Source organism: Equus przewalskii, chromosome 7, assembly GCF_037783145.1.
Source record: "Equus przewalskii isolate Varuska chromosome 7, EquPr2, whole genome shotgun sequence".
Lineage (NCBI taxonomy): Eukaryota > Metazoa > Chordata > Mammalia > Perissodactyla > Equidae > Equus > Equus przewalskii.
The window spans coordinates 47,846,420-47,868,495 of NC_091837.1; the positions used below are offsets into that span (position 1 = coordinate 47,846,420).

General features: G+C 35.2%; 1 protein-coding gene across 3 annotated transcripts in view; it reads left to right on the forward strand.

Annotated features, from left to right (window-relative positions):
- IMPACT (impact RWD domain protein) overlaps positions 1 to 21,822 on the forward strand; it is a 29,169-nt gene extending 7,347 nt beyond the window's left edge. For all 3 annotated transcript variants that reach the window (XM_008518738.2, XM_008518739.2, XM_008518740.2), the window contains 7 exons: positions 4,840 to 4,925; positions 8,670 to 8,753; positions 11,137 to 11,234; positions 13,375 to 13,448; positions 16,781 to 16,871; positions 18,378 to 18,512; positions 19,262 to 21,822. In XM_008518738.2, coding sequence (XP_008516960.2) covers positions 4,840 to 4,925; positions 8,670 to 8,753; positions 11,137 to 11,234; positions 13,375 to 13,448; positions 16,781 to 16,871; positions 18,378 to 18,512; positions 19,262 to 19,330 — 637 coding nt within the window. In that variant the 3' untranslated portion in view covers positions 19,331 to 21,822. The remainder of the gene's footprint in view (positions 1 to 4,839; positions 4,926 to 8,669; positions 8,754 to 11,136; positions 11,235 to 13,374; positions 13,449 to 16,780; positions 16,872 to 18,377; positions 18,513 to 19,261) is intronic.
- The last annotated feature ends 254 nt before the right edge of the window (positions 21,823 to 22,076 follow it).

Sequence of the window (22,076 nt, forward strand, 5' to 3'; positions counted from 1 at the left end):
CGGAATATGGTTCATGGTCTCTTGTTTATTAAAAGTGCTTGAACAAACTGTCCAATGGTATTATTTTCACACATGTAGTTTAAATAGAAATACCAGTTCTGTTTTTAAAAGTTTTGTGTGACAACTTTTAATCATATTTTTCCATAAAATCCCAGCAGTGGGCAGCAAGTAAAAAATCTTCTTGGTCTTTGAAAATTAAACATATTAGGTAAATGTGTGAATATAATTCTTAATGTTTATAATTTCATTGTGTTCTAAATATTGTTACACTATTGAGATTTTCATATTGATTTAGCATCATTTTGAATGCTAAATTTGATTTTTGCCTAGATAAGAAGATGCAGCTATGCTTTGTTTCCTCTTATGTCGGGAGGTAAAGAAGTCAGAAACCTAAGTTTTTCTAGTAAACGTTTATTGAGTATCTTCTATATGCTGGCACTCTGTTAGGAGTTTGGAATTTAAAAATTAAGATAGATGTGTACCAGTACAATATAGTGACATAATTGCTAGTAGGTTTGGACTAAGTGCTATAGTTAGAGGTTTTAATAACAGGCTGTCTCTGGGCATATGGATAAAGTTGTAAAAGAGGGTTCCATTGTGAAGGTGACCTTTGAGCATGTGTTTGCCAGGTTGTCAAAGGAAGAGAGGTTTTCTGATAGGAGGAACTGCGTGAGCAGAATCACGTAGATGTGAAGCAACCCGGGATGTTCAGAGTTCAGCAAGTAGTTTAAGATACCAGGTGTGTAAATTGAGGTAGGTGTAAGAAGAAGCCTACAAGCTGGGATCAGGAGTTTGGGCATTATCTTGTAGGTGTAGGCTCTAGATGTTTTGGGCAGGGGAGTGATGTAATCAGATTTGTGTGGCAGTGTGGAGGATGGCTTGTGAAGAGTTTGAGGGAAGGGGCACCATGGGAAGAGCAATCAGTAACTCAGGAGGGAGGTGGTGAAGGCCTTGATTAAGGCAACAAGAAGGTGGTTGGAGAAGAATCGTCAGTTGAAGAGATACTTAAGAATATAAACTAGGATTTGGTGATTGATTAGATGAAGATTAGTTTGCTTATCATAATTATTTTTGTTTGAATAGTGTGCATATGGACATTTTGAATATATGAAAATATTTTAGTAATACAAAAGGTAAGTAACATAAAAATACTTACAACATTATACTAATTGGTGTTGCTTAAGAGAAAAGGAAAGGGATTAAAATTTTTTTGTAGTGTTTGAATTTATGATGGTCCATTTCAGCAGTCCTTAATTTAAAATCCGGGAGAATGGTTATTTTAATTTCCCACAGTTCTTCACGTTTTGATGCATCGTGTAGTCTTAGATTTGAAAGTTGGAGAATGAGGCTTTTCAGAGCAAGAGTTGCACTGGACAAAGTTAAACAGGCAAGGAAGACTTTATTCTAGGCTGTTGTAATCGGGGAGAGGCCAGAACTCGGACGCAACTCAACTTCCTGAAGCAAAAAGCAGGGGGATTTTTAAGGGCTGGGATGAGCTAGTAGAAAAGTACTGGAGGCTGTTGGAGGGAGGTTGGTCAATGAGATGTGTCCAGCACATTTAGTTACTTCCTGAGTTTGCGAATGTGTTTCTGTGTGTTTGCTACTTTTTGCTCATCAGAAGTAAGGCTCCTCTGCTCCCCCAGAGACTGGGAGACGGGGGCGCTGTCTTCCTTGATGATTACATGATTACATTTCAGAACGATGGCTCCCAGGTCCTGGAGGAAGACATTCCTAGGTTGTAAAACTGACAAGAGTCATCAAGAAAGATGTCCATAATCCCAAAAGAACAAAGAAAGAATTCTAACAACAAGTTTTCTAAAGAAAATGCTGTAAGAAAAGGGAGGTCAGGGTCTAGAGTCAGGAAGTTGTGCTTGTCTGAAGTTAACCTGAGGTTAAGGCTATCTTGGTCAGGCTTCTGGAGTCAGTTTTTGAAATAGTCTGTGTTCTCATCTATAAAATGAGGATAATAGAGTAATAAAGTAGTGAGGATTAAATGACATAATCCATATAACGTACTTTAGCAGCTCTCATTTTTATTGTTCTTATTAAAAAAATCACATCGTCCACCTTTGTCGTTTTGAAAATGAGATGACGAAAACTCAGAGATCAAGTAATTTGTCTAAGGTCACACAACTCAGTAGTGCATTTTAATGAGTAGCTTTACCCTTAAATTGACAAATATAAATATTGGAAAATTAAAGATACAAAACTTACAGCCTCAAGTAAAATTAGAGTCACTTGACTTTGTTTTGATCCTTCTGAATTGGATAGTAGTTATTTGAGTATGGTTACTCACAAAGTGTCTCAACTAAAATGTCAGTTTTTAATCCAAGGTGGTCTTTTATTTAACTTGAAACAAATTTTTTTCAGACTTTTTATATTTAGCTACTTTACCATATTTAATTTCATAAATACAGCTTAACATTTCACTCTATAATGAGCAGTTCTCAGATTTTGCATGTGAGTCCTTAGATTCAGCAGACTTCTTCCAGGACCATTGCAGGAGAGGAGGAGAGACACAGCGGGGAGGACTCCCAGCTTTTGTCTCTTAATTTGTTTCTCATTCTGTGAGAGATTTCATTATAGTGATGGCAAAAGTTTGAAAACCTCCAAATCCTGGTAGATAATTAAAATACATGAACAAACTATTGTCATAAGAGAGAACATGAATACGGTAGTAATGACAACAGCAAATTAAAAAAACCCACCACCATGATAGAATTTTGGGGTCCAAAGGAAAGAATAATTTTCGTTTTCTTCAGGAAACCTTTCACATGCCCTACAACTTACTTACACTGGATTTCAGTAAGTCTTGTTAAATACTAGAGAAGAAGGAAGCATTCAATAAATGATGTTGGGCAGAAGTGCTGTTGTATATTCTGCAGGAAGCCATGGGCCAGAGGAGAGGAGATTTGGAGTTAAGGTTTAATTTCTTCTTTATTATTTGGAAAAACTAATTATTAATTGTGAAATTTCTTCCAAGGTGTCCCCGCCCCCCCAAAAAAACAAGTCTGAATGTGAATGTATATTCACAGAGGGATGATTTTCCTGTCTCAAAGGGTGGTTGTAAGGATTAAGCGAGGTAACAAAGTGTTTTCTCCGTGTCTTCTATACAGTAGGTGTTCAGTAAACACTAGGTATTTTCATTACTACTTTTGGTGATGATGATGATGTGAGGAATTCAAAAGAATGAGATTAGGAGATGGAAAGAATTACATATAAAACCATAAATTTGTAAGGATAAAGATTACAAACACTGAGATAAGGGGCCCAATTTTCTCATTCCCTACCATGCCTCCAGGGCTGCTATAGTGCTTGGTGTATAGGGCAGGCCCTTAAAGATTTGTTGAGTGAATTAAGATAGTTTCACTTGAAAAGAAACTACTTTTGTAAAGTAAGACAAGATGCTCTAAATCTCTGTTTTGTAGATGAGGAAACTGGGATTCAGAGTTCATGTAGCTTACTTGCCTAAGGGCATAGCTGCTTGATAGGAGAGCAAAATGCAGTGGGCCACCCAAGCTTTGGAGTAAGTCTGCCTTCCCATTCTGGCTCTGGGCTTCGTATTTTTATAAGACTGTCTTAGACAAGTTTATTGATCTCTCTAGGTCTGTTTTCTCAAGTGTACAATTGGGAAATAATACCTACTTCATTAGACGATAATGAGTATTAAATATGTTGATATGTATAATGTACTTTGGGCTTGGGATATACTCAATACATTTTGCCTTTCTGTGTCTCTATACTTCTAAGTCTTTTATTGAGAATAGGGGATGGGAGTGGAAATTGTTTAAAAGAAACTCAACTAGCATTCTCAACTTTTTAAAACCTTTCCAGATGACTTTTGCTCTCTAAAAAGACAGGTTACCAAAGCACACAGAAGATGGTTTTAGTGCTTAGGAGTTATGGGTGAGATGGGGAGGGTTTTCGGGTACAGAATTATTTGAGAACAGTGTTGTTTTCTTCTGTATGTTTGTTTTGAAAGTTTCCTTTGGTGGGTACTGATGAGCGGTGATAAAGGGAGATAATGGTTTCAAGGGGAACTTTTAGAGGAAGGGGGTAAGGTGTTGTTATGAAGTAGTGAGGTGATTTTGTTAAACACACAAACTAAAACTTATCTAAAATTAGTGTCATTGCCTAAAGAGTAGACACTTGGGTCTTTATTTTATTGCTGTTGCCATCATTTAACATAACTCGATAGACATGAACCATGACATGTTCTTTTGCGCAAAGATCTTTTGAGATGGATTCAATTATCTGAGGCAGGCAGACGTTATTTGGAACCAAAATGAATCAATTTGGGCAGTAGAATATTTTAGTGAAAAACAAAATAGGAGTATAAAGTTGTTGCATCGATTGTGTTTTAAGTCTTGTCAGTTGGCTCTCTGAGGGAATTCCTCAAGTACTGTGCATTCTTGGTTGAAATAAGTATACCAAATAAGTGGTTTGAAATTGTTCAAAAAGTTTAGAAAAGCGAGCGATGATTGGACATCAATTCTGAAACTGTATCTACTGATAGAAACTAAATCACATTTACATCTATCAAATTCATCCAGTTTAAGTTCAGAATTTGTTTTCCCCCTCTTTGACTGTAATTCTTCTGCTTAATTTAAATAAGCAATGTTAATTTTGGAGCCAGTTGGGATTGTTAATGTTGATGTAAACAATCTATATTAAATACTCATCCACAAATGTTAGTAAATCTCATGTTTTTAATAAATTCTTTTTTAAAAGGCATGGCTAGATTGCATATTTATTAGATTGAAGATATATCTGTATTTTCTTGAATTTGAGAAGAAAGTTTTTTTAAATAACGAATTTTTCCCCCTGTATTTTGTTTAGGCAAAATATTGGTGAAAGTATTCTTTACCTGTGGGTGGAGAAAATAAGAGATTTTCTAATACAAAAATCTCAGATGATAGAACCAGGTAGGATTGAAAAATATTATCAATGCTCTTTTAACTTACAGTAATTAAGTTTTAGTGTAGATATTCTAATTGAAATTTTTAGTGAAAATCTGTATTCTGTTTTATGGTTCTATGCATGTTAAAATATTATGTTTCTCTGGAAAGTTTGTTTACTCATGTAATCAATGGTTATTTCTTTCTATAAGCTTTTGCCTCTTTGGTTTCCTATTATACTCTTAGAGAAATAGAATTTTATGGTTAAAGAACTTGGGTCAAAAAATCTCTGCTTTTTTGACTATTGTTAAGGTAATAGGAGCCATGTAACATTCTTTATGAATTATTGGACTATATAAGTTAGACATTACCTTCAAATGAGTATAGTATTTATAGAAAAAGAACTGTGGAAAACACACTGACTGATATTTAGGATATAAAAATTGACTTTGAAAATTGATTTTTTTAAAACTGAAATGTAACTCACCACAATTATTCACCCTTTAAGAATGTATAATTCAGTGGTTTTTAGTATATTCAAAAGTTGTGCAACCATCACTGCTATCTAATTTCAGTACATTTGGAAATTGAAATTTTGCTCTATTATTATTATTCTTTTATTGAATCATTAAGTATGTGACAACATGAAATTTCTAATGTTTCCTGTTTACTTTGCTAGTCTTTGTTCCACTTACCACAAAGGCCTTTAAGAGACGAAAATAACTCTATTTAACCCGATTTTATTTCCAAATAGAGGTTTATTGTTATCACTGAGAATTGTTGAGGGATTTAAAACAAAAGACCAATAGCTTATTTACTAATCTTTTAGAAAATTATTTACAGGGAACCAGTTATTTAGGACTCCCTTAGCCAAATCAGTATACGGTTTTGTTTTTTTGTTTTTGAGGAAGATTACCCCTGAGCTAACATCTGCCACCAATCCTCCTCTTTTTGCTGAGGAAGACTGGCCCTGAGCTAACATCCGTGCCCATCCTCCTCTACTTTATTTGTGGGACGCCTACCATAGCATGGCTTGCCAGGTGGCGCCATGCCTGCACCCGGGGTCCGAACCAGTGCACCCCAGGCCGCCAAAGTGGAATGTGTGCACTTAACCACTGTGCCACTGGGCTAGCCCTCAGTATAAGTTTAAAATTGGTAGTAGTATATATTTTTTCAGAGCATTTTACTGTTTTTCTATAGAAGTGAATGTTTTTACTGCTTCCGTTAAAATCAAGGAGATAAATGGTATGAAGATATTCTGTCCATGTGACAGTGTTTTTTGAAGTATTTTCCTTAGCTTTTTATGATCCGTGTTCTGGTTTTGCAGCATTTCAGGGCATCTGTGAGAAAAGTAGTCTCAAAGCAAAATTGGTTTTTGCCAGTCCACCATTCTATAGTGTGGGGCAATTGCAAAAATGGAATGTACACCGGTAAAAATTTAGGACTCTAAAAATAGTTTGGGATCATTCAACTCTTAGGAAATTTTAAAAATTATTGATCTTAAAAATGATATTTTCCCTTTCCCACCTATAACCATAATTTAGTTTAGCCACTCTTCAAATTTTAGAGTTATTGATTTGTGTTATACAATTTATAATTTTTAGAAATTTTGTTTGGAAGTTTTTACTCAAAAACTGATTTTATAGACTTCATGTTAAAGTGGAAGGATTAATAATTCTGAAAACTAGTAAGAGCAGAAGCTAATAATTAGGATATCTCATGAGAATTTTCTCTCTAGGGTACCCACTTGACAAATAATTTATTTTGATTTTGCTGTTATCTTCAGTATAAATTTATTTTTTATTATTTCATCATGTTTTTTCTACTCTGGGAATATTAAATTTTGAAATAATTATATACAGTTATTTATAATTTTTTGTTGTTGTTGAGGAAGATTGGCCCTGAGCTAACATCTGTTGCCAGTCTTTCTCTTTTTGCTTGAGGAAGATTGTCCCTAAGCTAACATCTGTGCCAATCTTCCTCTGTTTTATATGTGGGAGGCCACCACAGCATGGCTTGATGAGTGTCATGTAGGTCTGTGCTGGGATCCGAAACCAGGAATCCTGGGACACTGAAGCGGAGCATGCAGACTTAACCACTGTGCCCCTGGGCCAGTCCCTACAATTTTTAAAAATTCTGCACTAATATTAGACTTAGAGAAAAGTTGCAAAAATAGTACAAAGACCTCTCTTAATATTCCTGACCCTGCTTTCCCTAGTAACATCTCATAGTATTATCATCATGAACAGGAAAATAACATTGGCATAATATTAACTAAACTAAAGAGTTTATTCCAATTTCACTAATGTTTCCACTGATGCCCTCTCTGCTGTTAGATAATCCTGACCAGGCTTCTACATTGCATTTAGTTGTTATTTCTCCTTACTCTCTTCTAGTCTATAAACAGTTCTTCAGTCTTTCCTTGACATTTATGACCTGACACTTTTAAAGAACACTGATCAACTGTTTTGTAGACTGTCCCTCAATTTGGGTTTGTCCATTGTTTTTCTCATAATCGAAGTAACATTAGGCATTTTGGCAAGAAAACCATAAAAATGATATTGTGTCCCTCACAATGCATTATATCAGGAGCTCATGATAAGAATATGCTTTGTTATTTGTGATGTTTAACCTTGATCCCTTGGTTAAGATGGTATCTGCCAGAGTCTCCATTGTAAAGTTACTGTATTAGTCTCCAGAGAAACAAAACTAATAGGATGTGTGTGTATTATGTATATATGTGTCTGTGAGTGTGTGTGTCTGTATATTTATAAAGCGAGAGAAAGGAGGGAGGGGCGGGTAGAAGGAGGGAGAGAGCAGGAGAAGTGATTTAAGGAATTGGCTCACAAGATTCTGGAGGCTGACAAGTCCAGAGTCTGCAGGTTAAGCTGACAGGCTGAAGACCCAGGGAAGAATTGGTGTTGCAGCTCAAATCAGAAGGCTTTCTGCTGGCAGAAGTCCCTCTTTTTCTGGGGAGCTCAGTGTTTTTCCTGTTAAGACCTTAACAGGATGAGGCTCACTCACATTATGGAAGGCGATCTGCTTCACTCAAAGTCAGCTGATTTGAATGTGAATTCCATCCAAGAAATACCTTTACAGAAACATCTAGAATAGTGTTGACCAAGTATCTGGGTACCATGGCCTACCCAAGTTGACATGTAAAATTAACTGTCATAGTTACTGTCTTTCCCTTTGTAGTTGATAATTATCTTGGGGGAGATACTTTGAAGCTATGCTAATATCCTATTTCTACTTAAACTTTCACTCAGTAATTTTAGAATCCATTAGTGTATCTTGTCAACAATATTTATTACTGTGGTGTTTGCCTAATGGTGATTCTTACCTCCTCTTCTCCTTCGACATTTATTAATCGGAATTCTATTGTGAGGAAGAGATGTCTCTTCTCCCCATTCATTTGATTAGTCATTTATATCAGTATGAATTCATGTATATTATTTTATTCCATGCGTTAAAATTCCATATTATCCATATTTTTTTGCTCAAATTGTTCCAGGTTTGGCCTTTAGGAGCTTCTTCAGGTAGGCTCCTGTGTTCTTTTTATAAGCTTCCATCTTTTTGTGAGCATTTCTTTGCTTTCTGGAATCACAAGATGTTCCAGGCTCATTTTGTATTTTCCTCGCGCCAACCTTGGAATCAACCTGAATTCCTTCTATTGAAGAATGATATTTAGAGACCAAGACCAATGATTTTTTTTAGGTGTAATTTTGTATTGTCTTTGTAGATAACTCATAATGTTGCATATCCACATAGGCCCAGACATGGAGAAGAAAACTGAAAAGGAAGATGTTGAATGTGAAGATGATCTCATTTTAGCATGTCAGTTAGAAAATCCAGGTAAGCACTGGATTTTGATATCAGTGAAAATTAAATAGGTATAATGTTACTAACTTGTTTCTTTTGAGGAAAGTGGGATGGTAATATTATGTATTGTTTTTGGAATGGCATAAAAATTTAGTAAACACTCACATGTTAAGAAATAGTTATTAATTTGCAGAGAATTGAATTAATTTTTTCCTGCCTGCTGGCCATTTTAGTGTTTGGTAGGTCTGTCAGACGGGTGAGGAAAAATAGAAATTTACTTTTTTTTTTCCTACTTTGTAGAGTTTTGAATTAGTGATGGGAAAAATTGAAACTAAGAAAAGCTGTGTTAATGTTTTCAATTCACATCCTGTTTTTATATTTCATTTTGAAATCCTGATCTCTCCTCTGATGGCTCACAGGTAAATTTTAGTCTGTGCTTACAAATCCAAATATAGTAATTGAAGGTGCAGCCACTGAAATAAAGCTAATAAAATGCCTTTAAGATTTTCAATTCTGCTTAAGCAGATTTGTTCCATAATTAAGTACTATTCACCTTATGAATAGGTTGATGTGATAGACCAGCTCTATGTTTTTATCAGACAGTATGTTCCATTTCAGTATTTTAAAATTTTGAATGATATCGTCATTTTTCTCAAGTCTCTTACAAAAACGTGATAAACCAGAGGGAACGTTCATTTTCTTTGAAGGTAAGGAGTTTCCTCTGCCATTTTACAGTAGATTTTAATGAGTATTATGAAGGTTTAAAGTTCTTGCATGGTGTCTCAGGACTAGTGGAAGGGGGTGAAGAGGAAGTGAAAGAGTGGAGAAGATGAGCCAGGACTCCTACCCCTGCTTCAATCTAAGTAGCTCCCATTTTATTCATTTGTATACTTGTGGATTTGGCATATGATTTCTTTTGGGAATCAAGATCCACTATTAAAGGAAAAAGAGTGAAAATCAGTACTAATAAACAGCACCCTGTTGATATTGACCTTAGTACTATACTAGTATGGTCGTCACAGTCTGTTCAAGAAGAGGACACTATCGGGGGAAGGTAAAACATCCTGCATAAACCTGGCTTCTTGTCCTAGTCCTGCCACTAATCAGTGCAGTGATTTTTGGCAAGTTGTTTAAAGCTCTCCAGAAACGTTGTTACGCATGTTAAGTTGAAGTATTTCATCAATTTTAAGGCAAACTGACTTGGTAAGAGTCAACAGATTAAAGAATAGGAATAGGAAAAAGTTTTAATTCTTTCTTCCTGAATGACTTTTTATCCTAAGTGGGGCAGCTGCAGCAGCCAGGATAGTTGGTCATTTTCTCAACATAGTTAAAGGTAAATTAGTGGTTCTTAAACTTGTTTAAGAGGCAGAATAACTGGAAATCTTGATACTCTATTGAATACCAATTTGGTGTATTATTGATACATCTAATTCAATCCTATGAAGTAGGAAGAGTTTTATTAGCAGAAGACATGCGGTAGTCCCGCCTTATCCATGGGGGATACGTTCCAAGACCCTCACTGGATGCCTGAACTGCAGATAGTACTGAACCCTGTATATACGATGTTTTTTCCTATACATACTACCTGTGGTAAAGTTTAATTTATAAATTAGGCACAGTAAGAGATTAACAGCAATAATAATAAAGTTGGCTTTGGGGTTATTAGTAAATAAAGTAAGGGTTATTGAACACAAGCACTGTGATACCACAACAGTTGGTCTGATAACTTGAGATGGCTGCTAAGTGACTAATGGGCCGGTGGCGTATATACAGCCTGGATCTGCTGGACAAAGGGATGATTCATGTCCCAGGAGGGACAGTCCAAGATTTCATCACACTTCTCAGAACAGAGTGCAGTTTAAAACTTTCGAATTATTTCTAGAATTTTCCATTTGATATTTTCAGACCAAAGTTACCCGCAGGAAACTGAAACCATGGAAAGCAAAACTGCAGATAAGGGAGGACTACTGTATGTTACAGCTATACAAAATAAAGTTATAGGTTTCCCAACCCAGAGGTCTATCCGCAGTACAATGGCTACATAAGTTGTGGTATTTAGCAGCTGTCAATCTTTTTGGTCTCATGACCCCTTTATATTCTTAAAAATTAGATGTTATACCAACTTATACTACTTCAGTAGTCCAGGATTTGAGTCCCAACCCACCGCTTCCACTGGGTGACCTTGGCAGGTGAAAATCATTTATAAGTCAAGTAGTTTTACCTACAATGTATTTGGAAACTTTCCCTTAAAATTATAATTTGATTTTAATAGACAACTATTAATGGCTATTTGGGTTGATTTGCAATATAATTTATGTCTTTTTCCGAACCCCCCTCCACACACCATTGCCAAATTTTCAGTATTTGAATGTAAGAATTTTAAAAATAAAAGTAATATAATTCTTTAAATTTATAGAAATAGAAGAATTGCCTCCGATCGATCATGGCATTCCTATTACAGACCGAAGAAGTACTTTTCAGGCACACTTGGCTCCAGTAGTTTGTCCCAAGCAGGTAAAGTTACCATGTCCGGCTCACTTTGATGTTGTTTTACCAAAGTAAGTCAAGTAAATGGTTTTGCAATAATATCCTTATTTTTACTATTATGTTTAATTTTCATGTAACATAAAAATTATTTGCTTATTTTCCTACCCTGAAATTACTGTAAATCATGGACGATTTGTTTTGTTTCTGTTTTTCACTGCTTTCAAAATTTTATCTGAATTCTGATTAGGACTGACCCTCAAATGGATTTTCAAACAGGAAAAACCCACTGTGGTGTTGTGGAAAATTATGATGCTTAAATAGCTTGTTAAAAAGAATTATTTGTCCTACTGCGTGAGAGTGCTATAAAACCAAGTCTGTTCCATTGTTGCCCAGTTAGGGGGACACTGGACAGACTGGCTTAGCCTTGTTTTCCTGTCCTGAATTCCTTTTCCTTTCTGCTTCCTGATCTTAGGTGACCTAACTCTCACCCAGGAATATCAAATGGGAGACTTTTCAGTCAAAAACAGTATTCCTAGTCTTTGTCTTTTTCACTCTCTTTTCAGCAGAATCATTTTCTTCTTCCTTGCTGCTATAATCTAGCTTCTTTTAAACTTTATTGATGTAAGAGACAATTTCAGTACTACCTATAAAGTTAAATTAACAACAGAAAATCTCATTAACTTAGCATAGGTTTTGAGCATTAGTCTCTTCCCTTTGGTCTCAACAGCGACTCTCCTCTCTAAGCTCTTCTAGAACCCTGACCTCTAGGGCTACACTGCTTTGTACTGGGCTGCCTTTCACTCTGTATTAGGCTCTGGGAGAGGAAGTGCTTTTCTGCAGTGACTTGTGGTCAAGACAGCAGTTTTTGGTGCAGGCTTCTGCGCTTTTCTCTCAGGAACCCTATTTTGTCCTTGGCTGTTGCTCATAATCTTCTTGTCGGGGTCCTTAGACGTTCTATTCTATGTCTGTTCATCCTTGACCCTCTTTGTTTCTGATTGTAGTCACTTAGAGTTACAAGATCATAATTTGTGAGACCTGAAACAAATCTTAGAGGTCAATGTCTTCTTTATTTTATTGATCAGGAATCTGAGAACCTGAAAGTTTAAAAAATGATAAACACAAGATTGCACAATTTCTGATCCAAGCTGGTCTCCCTGACTCTAGCTCGGTCTTCCCTACCTCCAGTATTTCTTCAATATTTCTTCCATACTCCTTGCCAGTTACCTTTCTGAAAGATCAGGACACCTGTCACCATTCCCCCCACATAATCTTTGCTGATTTCCGTTGTCTACAAGGAAAAATCTAAACTTGTTATACAAGGCCCTTTGTGCTAGGACCCTAGCTTTTTCGTTCCTGATACATCTGCTATCATCTTCTCATTCGTACTCTTAAGTTACAGCTACATAAGACTGTTTATCACTTCTTGAACCCCTTTTATGTCTCTGCTAGGGTTGTCAGATAAAATATAGAATACCTACTTAAATTGGAATTTCAAGTAAACATTATTGCATGGGACATACCTATAATAAAAAGTATTCATTTATATGAAATTCCAATTTAACTAAACATACTTTATTTTTATTTCCTAAGTCTGGTACATTCGCACATGCTGTTTCTTGTGAATGGAATGGCTTCTTCCTGCACTACCCCTCTCTTCCCTTTTGATGAAGAAGAATTGCCACTTATCTTTCAAGACTGGGTTCATGTTCCTCTGTGAACCTTACATGATGCCCCGAAAGAGTTTTAGCTTTATAATATTTGGAATATACCATTATTGTGCATCTATCACATTGGATAGATAAATTTGGTAAATTTTCAGAACTCATTTTTAGAAATTCTCGTATTTACATTTAAAATGCTCTACCTGGGGAAAAAATTTTCATGTACAAATACCTTAGACATGGTTAGTGCTCAAATATTTGTTGATAATTGGGGCTCAAAAATACCAGATTTGTCATTTTTATACCAATTGAGAGTATCAGTATCTGCCCCTAAAATGAGGAGAAAACTCTGGAAATGGGTTTTTCAGAGTGTAGTAGATTCTTTAAATAATGATTTCAGTACAACAGTACTTATATCAATGTGCTTTCAGATGTTTTTCCATCATTTATTTACAGAGCAAATAAAAAGTATACATTAGTTTATTTATATTACTGCTGTTTTTAAGGTGAAAATGGTTCTCGCCAAATTATATGAGAATAAGAAAATAGCTAGTGCTACCCACAACGTCTATGCGTACCGGTGAGTGATCATCACAATTTTAGGAATGTGCAGTTTGTAAAAAATGGGGGAAACTGATACATGATTTTAAAAAATAATGGCTATTCTGTGTTGTTTTCCATTATAAAAGTAATAATTGTGTAGAATATTTGGAAACTGCAGAAAAGAAAAAAACAGAATCAGAGGGAAAATCAGCCGTTTTCTGCCACTAAGTGTAGCTGATAGTATTTTGATATGTTTTCTGTCTTTTCTATGCAGAGTGTATTTTTGTAATGCTTTATCCTAGTATCCTGTTTTTTCTTGATTTAACAAAAGAATTTTTTCATGTTATAATTGCTTTATAAGCATTATTTTAATGACTGTATAATATTTGTTTGAGGCTCCATACCACAATTTATTTAACCATATCCTTTTTGTTTTAGTTTTTTATATTTTTCGCTATTGTAAAGAATAGTCCCATGAACATCTTTGTATACGTTTTAGATTACTTCCTCAGGATAAGTTCTGGTTGCTTCTAGATTCTTTTTTCAAATGAAATGGGGGTATAATTAAAAAGGAAGAAAGAATAGATTCCTAGACATAGAATTATTTAAAAAGTCTGAACATTTTTGAAACTCTTGATACACATTGCCAAGTTTTTTCCAAAGTTTTTCTTTTAAACTGATTTATGCTCTCATTAGCAGTGAATGAAGAGAGCTTCTTTTACTACATGCCTTTTAGTTTTGAGTACTAAGGTTTTACACAAATCTTTGCTGATTTGTTAGCAAAGAGATGAAGGGTATATTTTTAAATATGTGAGTTAGTACAGACTTAAAAGAGCATAGATTAGGACTGTAATAAATCAGAATATAGACAGGGATTTGGTGCAAACTTAAAATGTGGTTGAGACTGTTTATAAAATCTAGGCTATCTGAAACTCAAAAAAATTTTAAAAAATCCATCTCTTTGGATAGGTGAATTTTTAATATTACTAAGTCATATCCCTCTAAATGCCAAAACTTACAAAAAACTGTTTGTTATATAATTCCCTACTTACTAGAGTATCACTGGACAGAACTTTGATGTTTGCTTAATGAGTTAGGGTCATCAATATAAAAATGAGGGATTAGACTATGTTTGCTTGCAGGGAGTATTAGAATGTGCTGGAAGAGTATTAATAGTATTTATTTATCCTACATGTTTATTGACTGCCTACTCTGTGGCAAGCACTTTATAAAAGTTAATTCTGATTATTTCAGCCACTCTGCTACTGTAAAAATGTTAAGTTTTTCAAGATCACATAGTTGTTAAGTGGCAGAGCTGAATTTGGTAATCTAATTTCATTTATCTCTATTTTATTCCTCCATGCTGTGTGGCTGCACCTTCAACAATTGCTGTACATGATATTGATCTTAATTTATCAAAAAGTTAAATAATGTGCCAGATATTCTATTTCAAGCCCCAGATTTTGAAGTTAAGTTCTTATATTTTTGTAGTTTTGCGTATTAATAGGAGATCAGCTGTCATTTCTCACAAATGTCATTGTGACTACATGTAGCAGCCCCTTCACCTTAGCACCTTACATAATTGGTTCTTGGGAATGAAAGAGCTTAGCTTGTCAGAATTGTGTGTCAGATAAGACTAAAAAGGCACAAAGGAGTCTTGAAAGACCTCATTGGGAGTAAAATAATTGACCTTTATTTGGTACCTGGACTTTGTGTTGTGTATTTTGAATGCTTAGGGTCCTTTTAGGGTTACTTCCTGGTTATGGGGCTGTATTCCCACTTTGAAGTTACGGAGCGCTCTTCAGACTGCTGGGACACACAGCTCTTGGGTGCTGCCTCATTATTTTCCTGGCATGTGAGGAAAGGGTTAGTGAAAATGTCCATAGTGTTGCGTTTTTTTCCACAACCTAACAGTATTGGTTATGTAGTCAAATTTTCTTCATTTGTTCCATAAAATTATGGTGTTAGATTATAATTACAAGCCTAATATAAACCAGCCGCTGACTGCTTTTTGCTTTAAATTTGACATATAAAATTTTGTTTAGTAGTACTTTCTTTTCTTCAAATGAGGCCAACTCAATAATAATAGAGCCTAGGGGGCCGGCCCCGTGGCCGAGTGGTTAAGTTCCCGCGCTCTGCTTCGGGAGCCCAGGGTTTTGCTGGTTCAGATCCTGGGTGCGGACGTGGCACCGCTTGTCAGGCCATGCTGAGGTGGCATCCCACACTCCACAACTAGAAGGACCCACAACTAAAAATACACAACTATGTATCGAGGGTCTTTGGGAGAAAAAGGAAAAATAAAATCTTTAAAAAAGAAAAATAATAATAGTAGAGCCTAGTCATAGTAGGTGGGCAGTAAATATTGAGTTAACGAATAGATGGATTGGTGGATGGAATGATGAATGAGTGAATGCATATGATTACTATAGTAAAGTTAATGTAATTGAGTTAGGTGTATAGATGAGGTAGTATCTGACCTCTTACAGTCACAGCTGGAAAGATATCTTTGCTGCATTTGCCTAGTCCTAGATGGTACCGTTTGTAGGGGCCTAAGAAATCCACTAGATGGCATACCTTAACTGGCACTGTTTCTCTGTCGCACTTGATGCCAAGCTTAATCTACTATGATGTATCCCTACATTATTATTCCAAATGCTAACTCTCTAGATAATTTAAATGGGTAAAAATACCATGATTTATCTGATATTGATAAGGATCCCTGGGAAAATTATAGAGAAAAGTAAATCTTATAATTCTTAGTCAGAATTGGGAAGATAGAGAAATGCTTGATGCCTACAATAAGATATGAAAAAAGTGTAAAATATTAACATATTGGTTTTATCACCTCCATATTTTTAATATACTTTTTGTCTCTTTCACTAGATCTTAGGCTCTTTGAAGACAGGAGTATGCCACTTACTTCTTTTATATCATTTCATAGTGCCTATTATGTATAATGCATCTATACAGTATATTCTCAATAAATGTTTTTCAGTGACTACTCTATATAACCTCATAGCTTCAAGGTTAGATGAAGTTGGGAACTGTCAGATATGTAAACTCACCTAACCATAATCATAGCATTTCTGTTTTAAGGAGGCACCCTTGGTTCCTATATAAATATACAAATATAATAAATATACAAATAATAGATATTTATTATATATAATATAAATATTATATAGATATAAAAAATGAAACATACTGGATAGTAGATAGTGAAAATATATCTAATATATAGTTCAAGAAGGATTTTTTAATAGCAAATATGCTTATTTTGAAAGTAAATTGATCGCAACAATTATGAAGGAGTAACTTTTGTTAGTATTTTGAGGTTTCAAAGTGTAACACTGTTGCATGTATTTCTAGAATATATTGTGAGGATAAACAGACCTTCTTACAGGACTGTGAGGATGATGGGGAAACAGCAGCTGGCGGGCGTCTTCTCCATCTCATGGAGGTGAGTGTAAATTAAACCTTGTTAATCCCGTTCTATGAGCCATAAAATTTCTCAACAAACAGAGCTCCATTTAGGAATAAGTAAATCAGTGAGACTATATAACAGGAGATACATTTGGTTTAATTAGTACTTAATTTTTAATCATTGATAGAAAATTTTAACCACTGGATATGGGGAAGGAAGCAAAAGGTTAATAACAAGTGCTGTGCTTTCAAGTTCTTAAATCATAGACAATAGAAGATTGTCTTCAGTTCTGAAGAAGCTCCTCCTTTCTGTTTTTTGACAATTTCCTCCCCTTTATTTTCTCTGTTTTGTCTTTGTGATACTTCTGTTAGTTGGATCTTGGACCTTCTGGATAGATCCAGAATGTTTCCTTTTTAAAGTTACCCATCTCATTGCCTTATGTTCTGAGACATTTTCTTGACTGTCTTCCAAAGCTTCTATTGAATTTAAAATTTTTTTAGCAACCACTTCTTGTTCTCAATTTCTATTTTTCGTAGTGTACTGTTCTGGTTTTAAAGATTTTTTATTTTTATTTTTTATTTTTCCTTTTTCTCCCCAAAGCCCCCGGTACATAGTTGTGTATTCTTCGTTGTGGGTTCTTCTAGTTGTGGTATGTGGGACGCTGCCTCAGCGTGGTCTGATGAGCAGTGCCATGTCCGCGCCCAGGATTCGAACCAACGGAGCGCGCGAACTTAACCACTCGGCCACGGGGCCAGCCCCGTGTACTGTTCTGGTTTTATGGATGCAGTATCTTCTAAAATTTCTCTGACTATACTAATTAGAGTTTCTGTTTTTTTTAAGGTGTTTTTTCCCTTAAATTTTTTCTGGTCCATTTTAGTTTGTTTATCTTGTCCTTTCTCTTTCATGCTGCTGGATTGTCTGGTGGTCATTAATTGTCCATTAATTTTAAGAATGGATTGGTTTTTCTCTAAGGTAGTTGCTGTAGTTTCTTCTGCTGTTGTATGTGGAGGTTTGTTTTCTAACCAGGCCATTCCCTTGATAGGAACTCCTTGTGGGGGTCAGGCCTGTAGAGTGGTGGGCTTCACGTTAAGGGCAGCATTTGACAAATGTTAAACTGAGGAAGACCTTACTGGGAGGCATCAGTGATTGCTCATGCAGCCCCATTCTCTCTAGTAGTTGTTCAGAAGCAGGTTTTGTGTTGTTTGGCCTAGGGGTAAATGGCTGCCTAAACTGAGGTATTCTGGTTGAAGTCACCAAGAACTGGAGCCCTACCTGCATGATCTCCCCTTCACTCTGCCCGGTTGCCCCAAAGTTTGGAATTCAAGGACACTGGCATACAGTGGTTGTTTTCCAAATTCTCTTCTCATCCTCACATTTTATCCCCTGAATTGTTAGTAATCTCACTCTGCTCACTCATGTGGTTCTGCCATTAAGGTCACCAGGAAATTTTATGTGCAGTTTTATATATGGGTTATTTCATTCTCCAAACTCGCTTTTGTACATGCCTATATGTGTGTCTAATTCTGCTTCTGAAAATAACAGATTTTGAATGTGAGAAATGTCATGGTGGTAGTATCACGCTGGTTTGGAGGGATTCTGCTAGGACCAGATCGCTTTAAACACATCAACAACTGTGCCAGAAACATACTCGTGGAGAAGAACTACACAAACTCACCAGTAAGTGGCTATATTGATACTATATCCAGAAAGTTTCTCACCATTGCCTGTGAAATTAAATTAAAATTAAAAAAAAAAGAGAAAATTAAGAATGAATCAGAATGTATAGTGTGTTACAAAAACCTTTGGACTAGGAAACTGGAGACTTAGGTTCTAGTCAAAACGTTTGACTGGGCAGTTGTGACTTTGGGCAGATCATTTCATGCCTTTGAATGTTAATTTCATAGATTCTTAGAGTTTTATAAAAACCTTAAAGACCAGTTAATTTCCACTCTCTCAAATTGAGGCCCAGAGAGGCTGTAGCTAATGCTACAGTGAGCTAGATGTTCTTTTTAGACATTCGTAAAATTCTGACATTCTCTGGGAATGTCATCTTCCCTTTCCCCGGCATGCCTTCAGATGCCTCTTCCTTTATACTTTGAGGTTTTTTTGTTTCATATTTTATAAGTATATTCATATCTATTTTATTTAAACTTTGCTGCCTTACTTTGGAAAGTGGACAATAGATTAAATAATATTGAAATTATCCAAACATAAATTTATTAGGTAAATGAGTGTTTTCCTTGATTATTTTGGAAATACTAAAATACACTATAAGCAAAAGTGCCCTGTAAAACAGAAAGGTAATGCATATGGAAGTAATATACTTTTCACTATTATACATATTCTGTATGATTAGATTTAAGGTTCCTAAGCCAAGTATCTTTATATAAATGGGGAGATAGTACATTGATTTGTGTCTTTTCCAGGAGGAGTCATCTAAGGCTTTGGGAAAGAACAAAAAAGTAAAAAAAGACAAGAAGAGGAGTGAACATTAATACTTGAAACTATATGAAAGGTTAATTTGCCTATAATTACATAGAAATTCCACAGTCATCAAGGAGTGTATTGTGCAGAGAGAGGATCCTGGACTGCTCAAGTCAGCCAATTCATTGTGGACACCAACGTTATCTTTTCTTCTTTGGTTATATCATCTGCCAAAAATAGAGAACTTGTGATATATTCATGTATGTTTCAGGCTGATTCGGAAGAATTAATTTGAACTTAATCACCACTTCATCTAATTTTAGGAAGGTAACAGTTGCCCAGGGCAGTACCTGAATTAACTGTCCATTTCAGTACATGTCAAGTGCCTTTGTTAGGTGGAGAAGAAATGTCTCCAGGGGAATATAAATATCTGATTTCTTGTCATTGGGACTCTCATTTTGTTAAATGAAAATTGCCTTTTACTGCTCTTTATGGCTTATTGGAATAGAGGCTCATCGAAGATTGATCTTGGAGAGTTTCTTCTTGTGATTTTAGTTCATAAGTATGTCTCCTTTCATTTTATAGTGTTCATCACTGAGTAATGGATTAAGTGAAAATCCAGGAGTATCCATCTGCAGTTATGTGCTGAAGTGATAATTCATCTAACATACTTGTTAGCATCAGTGTTATGCCTCAATTTCTGTCTGCAAATTGGTGATAGTGAAATTGCAAAAAGTGATTTTCTAGTCTCTACCTTTTTAGTTTAATTCTTGTAATGTCAAGCAATAAATATGGAGTGTCAGTAGTCTCCTCCCACCCCTGAAATGTGTTGGTGTAACATTGTGGTTTCTTCTAACAACCTGGAAGTACTTTCTTGTGATCTTCACTGAGGAATCAGAACTACACTAGAAGCTATGCTGTGGTCAGTGGGACATTTATAGAAGGCATGGAGATGACAGAACAACACTGGTGGCGGCCAAGGGTCTGTTGTGTAGTTATGTAAACGTGATGCACTATTCCCGTCTGCACTCCAGCCTTCCTCGGTTCCATGACTTTGTGGAGAAAAGGAACAAACGTTTTGATTGGAAAAACAAAGAAAATCCCTGTCTTTTTTCCATTCTTATCAAATCTTCCTTTTTATCAGTGTTTTATGTTTCTTTCATCTGCAAGTTGTGTGATTTATCTCTAGGCATCTAGACAATAAATTTACCTTTGATATATTAAAAAAACTGTTCCCTTTCATATATGATTGCAAACAATTATTAAAAATTATTAATTGATCGCAGATTTGCCTGTGATTCCCTTCCAAAGGGAAGGAGCAGAAATTGGAGGCAGCTTAGGATGGTGCTGGAGCTGGAAAGCGTCAGAGGAAACACAGATAGATAGGTTTTTCTGTTCTTTGATGTTTACCTTTAAAAGATCCAACATCCTTATTTGGTATTTCTGATAAGAATCTAGTCAATAACGTTACACTAGGATGGATTCTGAGAATTGAAATCTAAATTATATTTGTTGTAAGTGTGTTTGATGTTGCCAGTTATCCAGGGGCATCAGAGGGTGACCTATATGTATTTAGAACACTTACTTCAGATTCCATGAAAAGTTAATTAATGCCCTGTGTATTAACTGTTAAAATAATTAAAGAACTTAAAGACCATTAATTAGTATTAAAATAATTTGACAATTTGGGCATGTCAAACCTGTGAAAGAAGACATAAAACAGTAAGAATTTGATGCTGCAGAAGGGTGGGACTTAATTTTTCTGTAACACCAAATTTGAATTTCTTGCTATTTATCTAACGTTTATTTTGGTCTTCATAGAAAACAAAAGCACCTTTATATCTGTGATCTTATTTTCCCCTACTTAAAAAAATCTTATTTTTGCTTCTGTCTACGAAATTAACCACACTTTCCTGACTAAAAACCCTAATATCCTTTGCCCAAAGTCAGGTAGTAAAGAGAGATTCGAAAGTCTCCAATTCTGGAGCCTGAGTTATTTCACTTTACAATTATGGACTTCTAACCGATGATGCTATCTTTTTTCTGTATTTGCAATTTCTCTCAATTAGAGGATTTTCAAATTCTCTAAGTAATTTTCTATAGCTGGATCTATGCTGTGGCGTATTTAATAGTATATTGTATTAATTAAAAATGTTCTCCATAAGCCAGTGTATAAGAGCAAGTAGCATCTACTCTTTAAGTGGGAATAGCAGTATAATTTGGAGATATATATCATGAAACAGCCTCTTTGAAGAGAATTGTACCAAACTAATCACAACCAAGAAAGAGTCCTAGGAAGCAGATGCTGTTTGGAGGGCAGGTGAAATTTATTGGGAAAATTGTATAATCACCTCTAATTCCTATATCTAGAGATATAACCATTATTAACATTTGATATGTACATCCTGTTTTTTTCTTATGCATGATTTTCATATATATGGTTATTTTTCTTTCCATGAAAAATGTTATTAAACTGAATATACTGTTTTGTATCCTTCATATTTCATATAAAAGTATATTGTTAACATTCTCCCATGTCAATAAATATTCTTCTATGGCTTAATTTCTTATGGCTACATTGTATTCTGTCTTCTGGATATAGCATAATATACTGACTAGTCCCCATTTATTTCCAGTTTTTAAGTTTTTCCATTTTTTCACTATTTTAAACAGTGGAAAACTACATTGTATATAGATTTTTGTATATATCTCTGATTACTTTCTTAGGAAAAATTCCTGGAAATGGAATTTCTTGGTCAAATATTTGCACATTCCTAATAGCTTGATTGGTTTAGCCAAACTGCTCTCTAGAAAAGT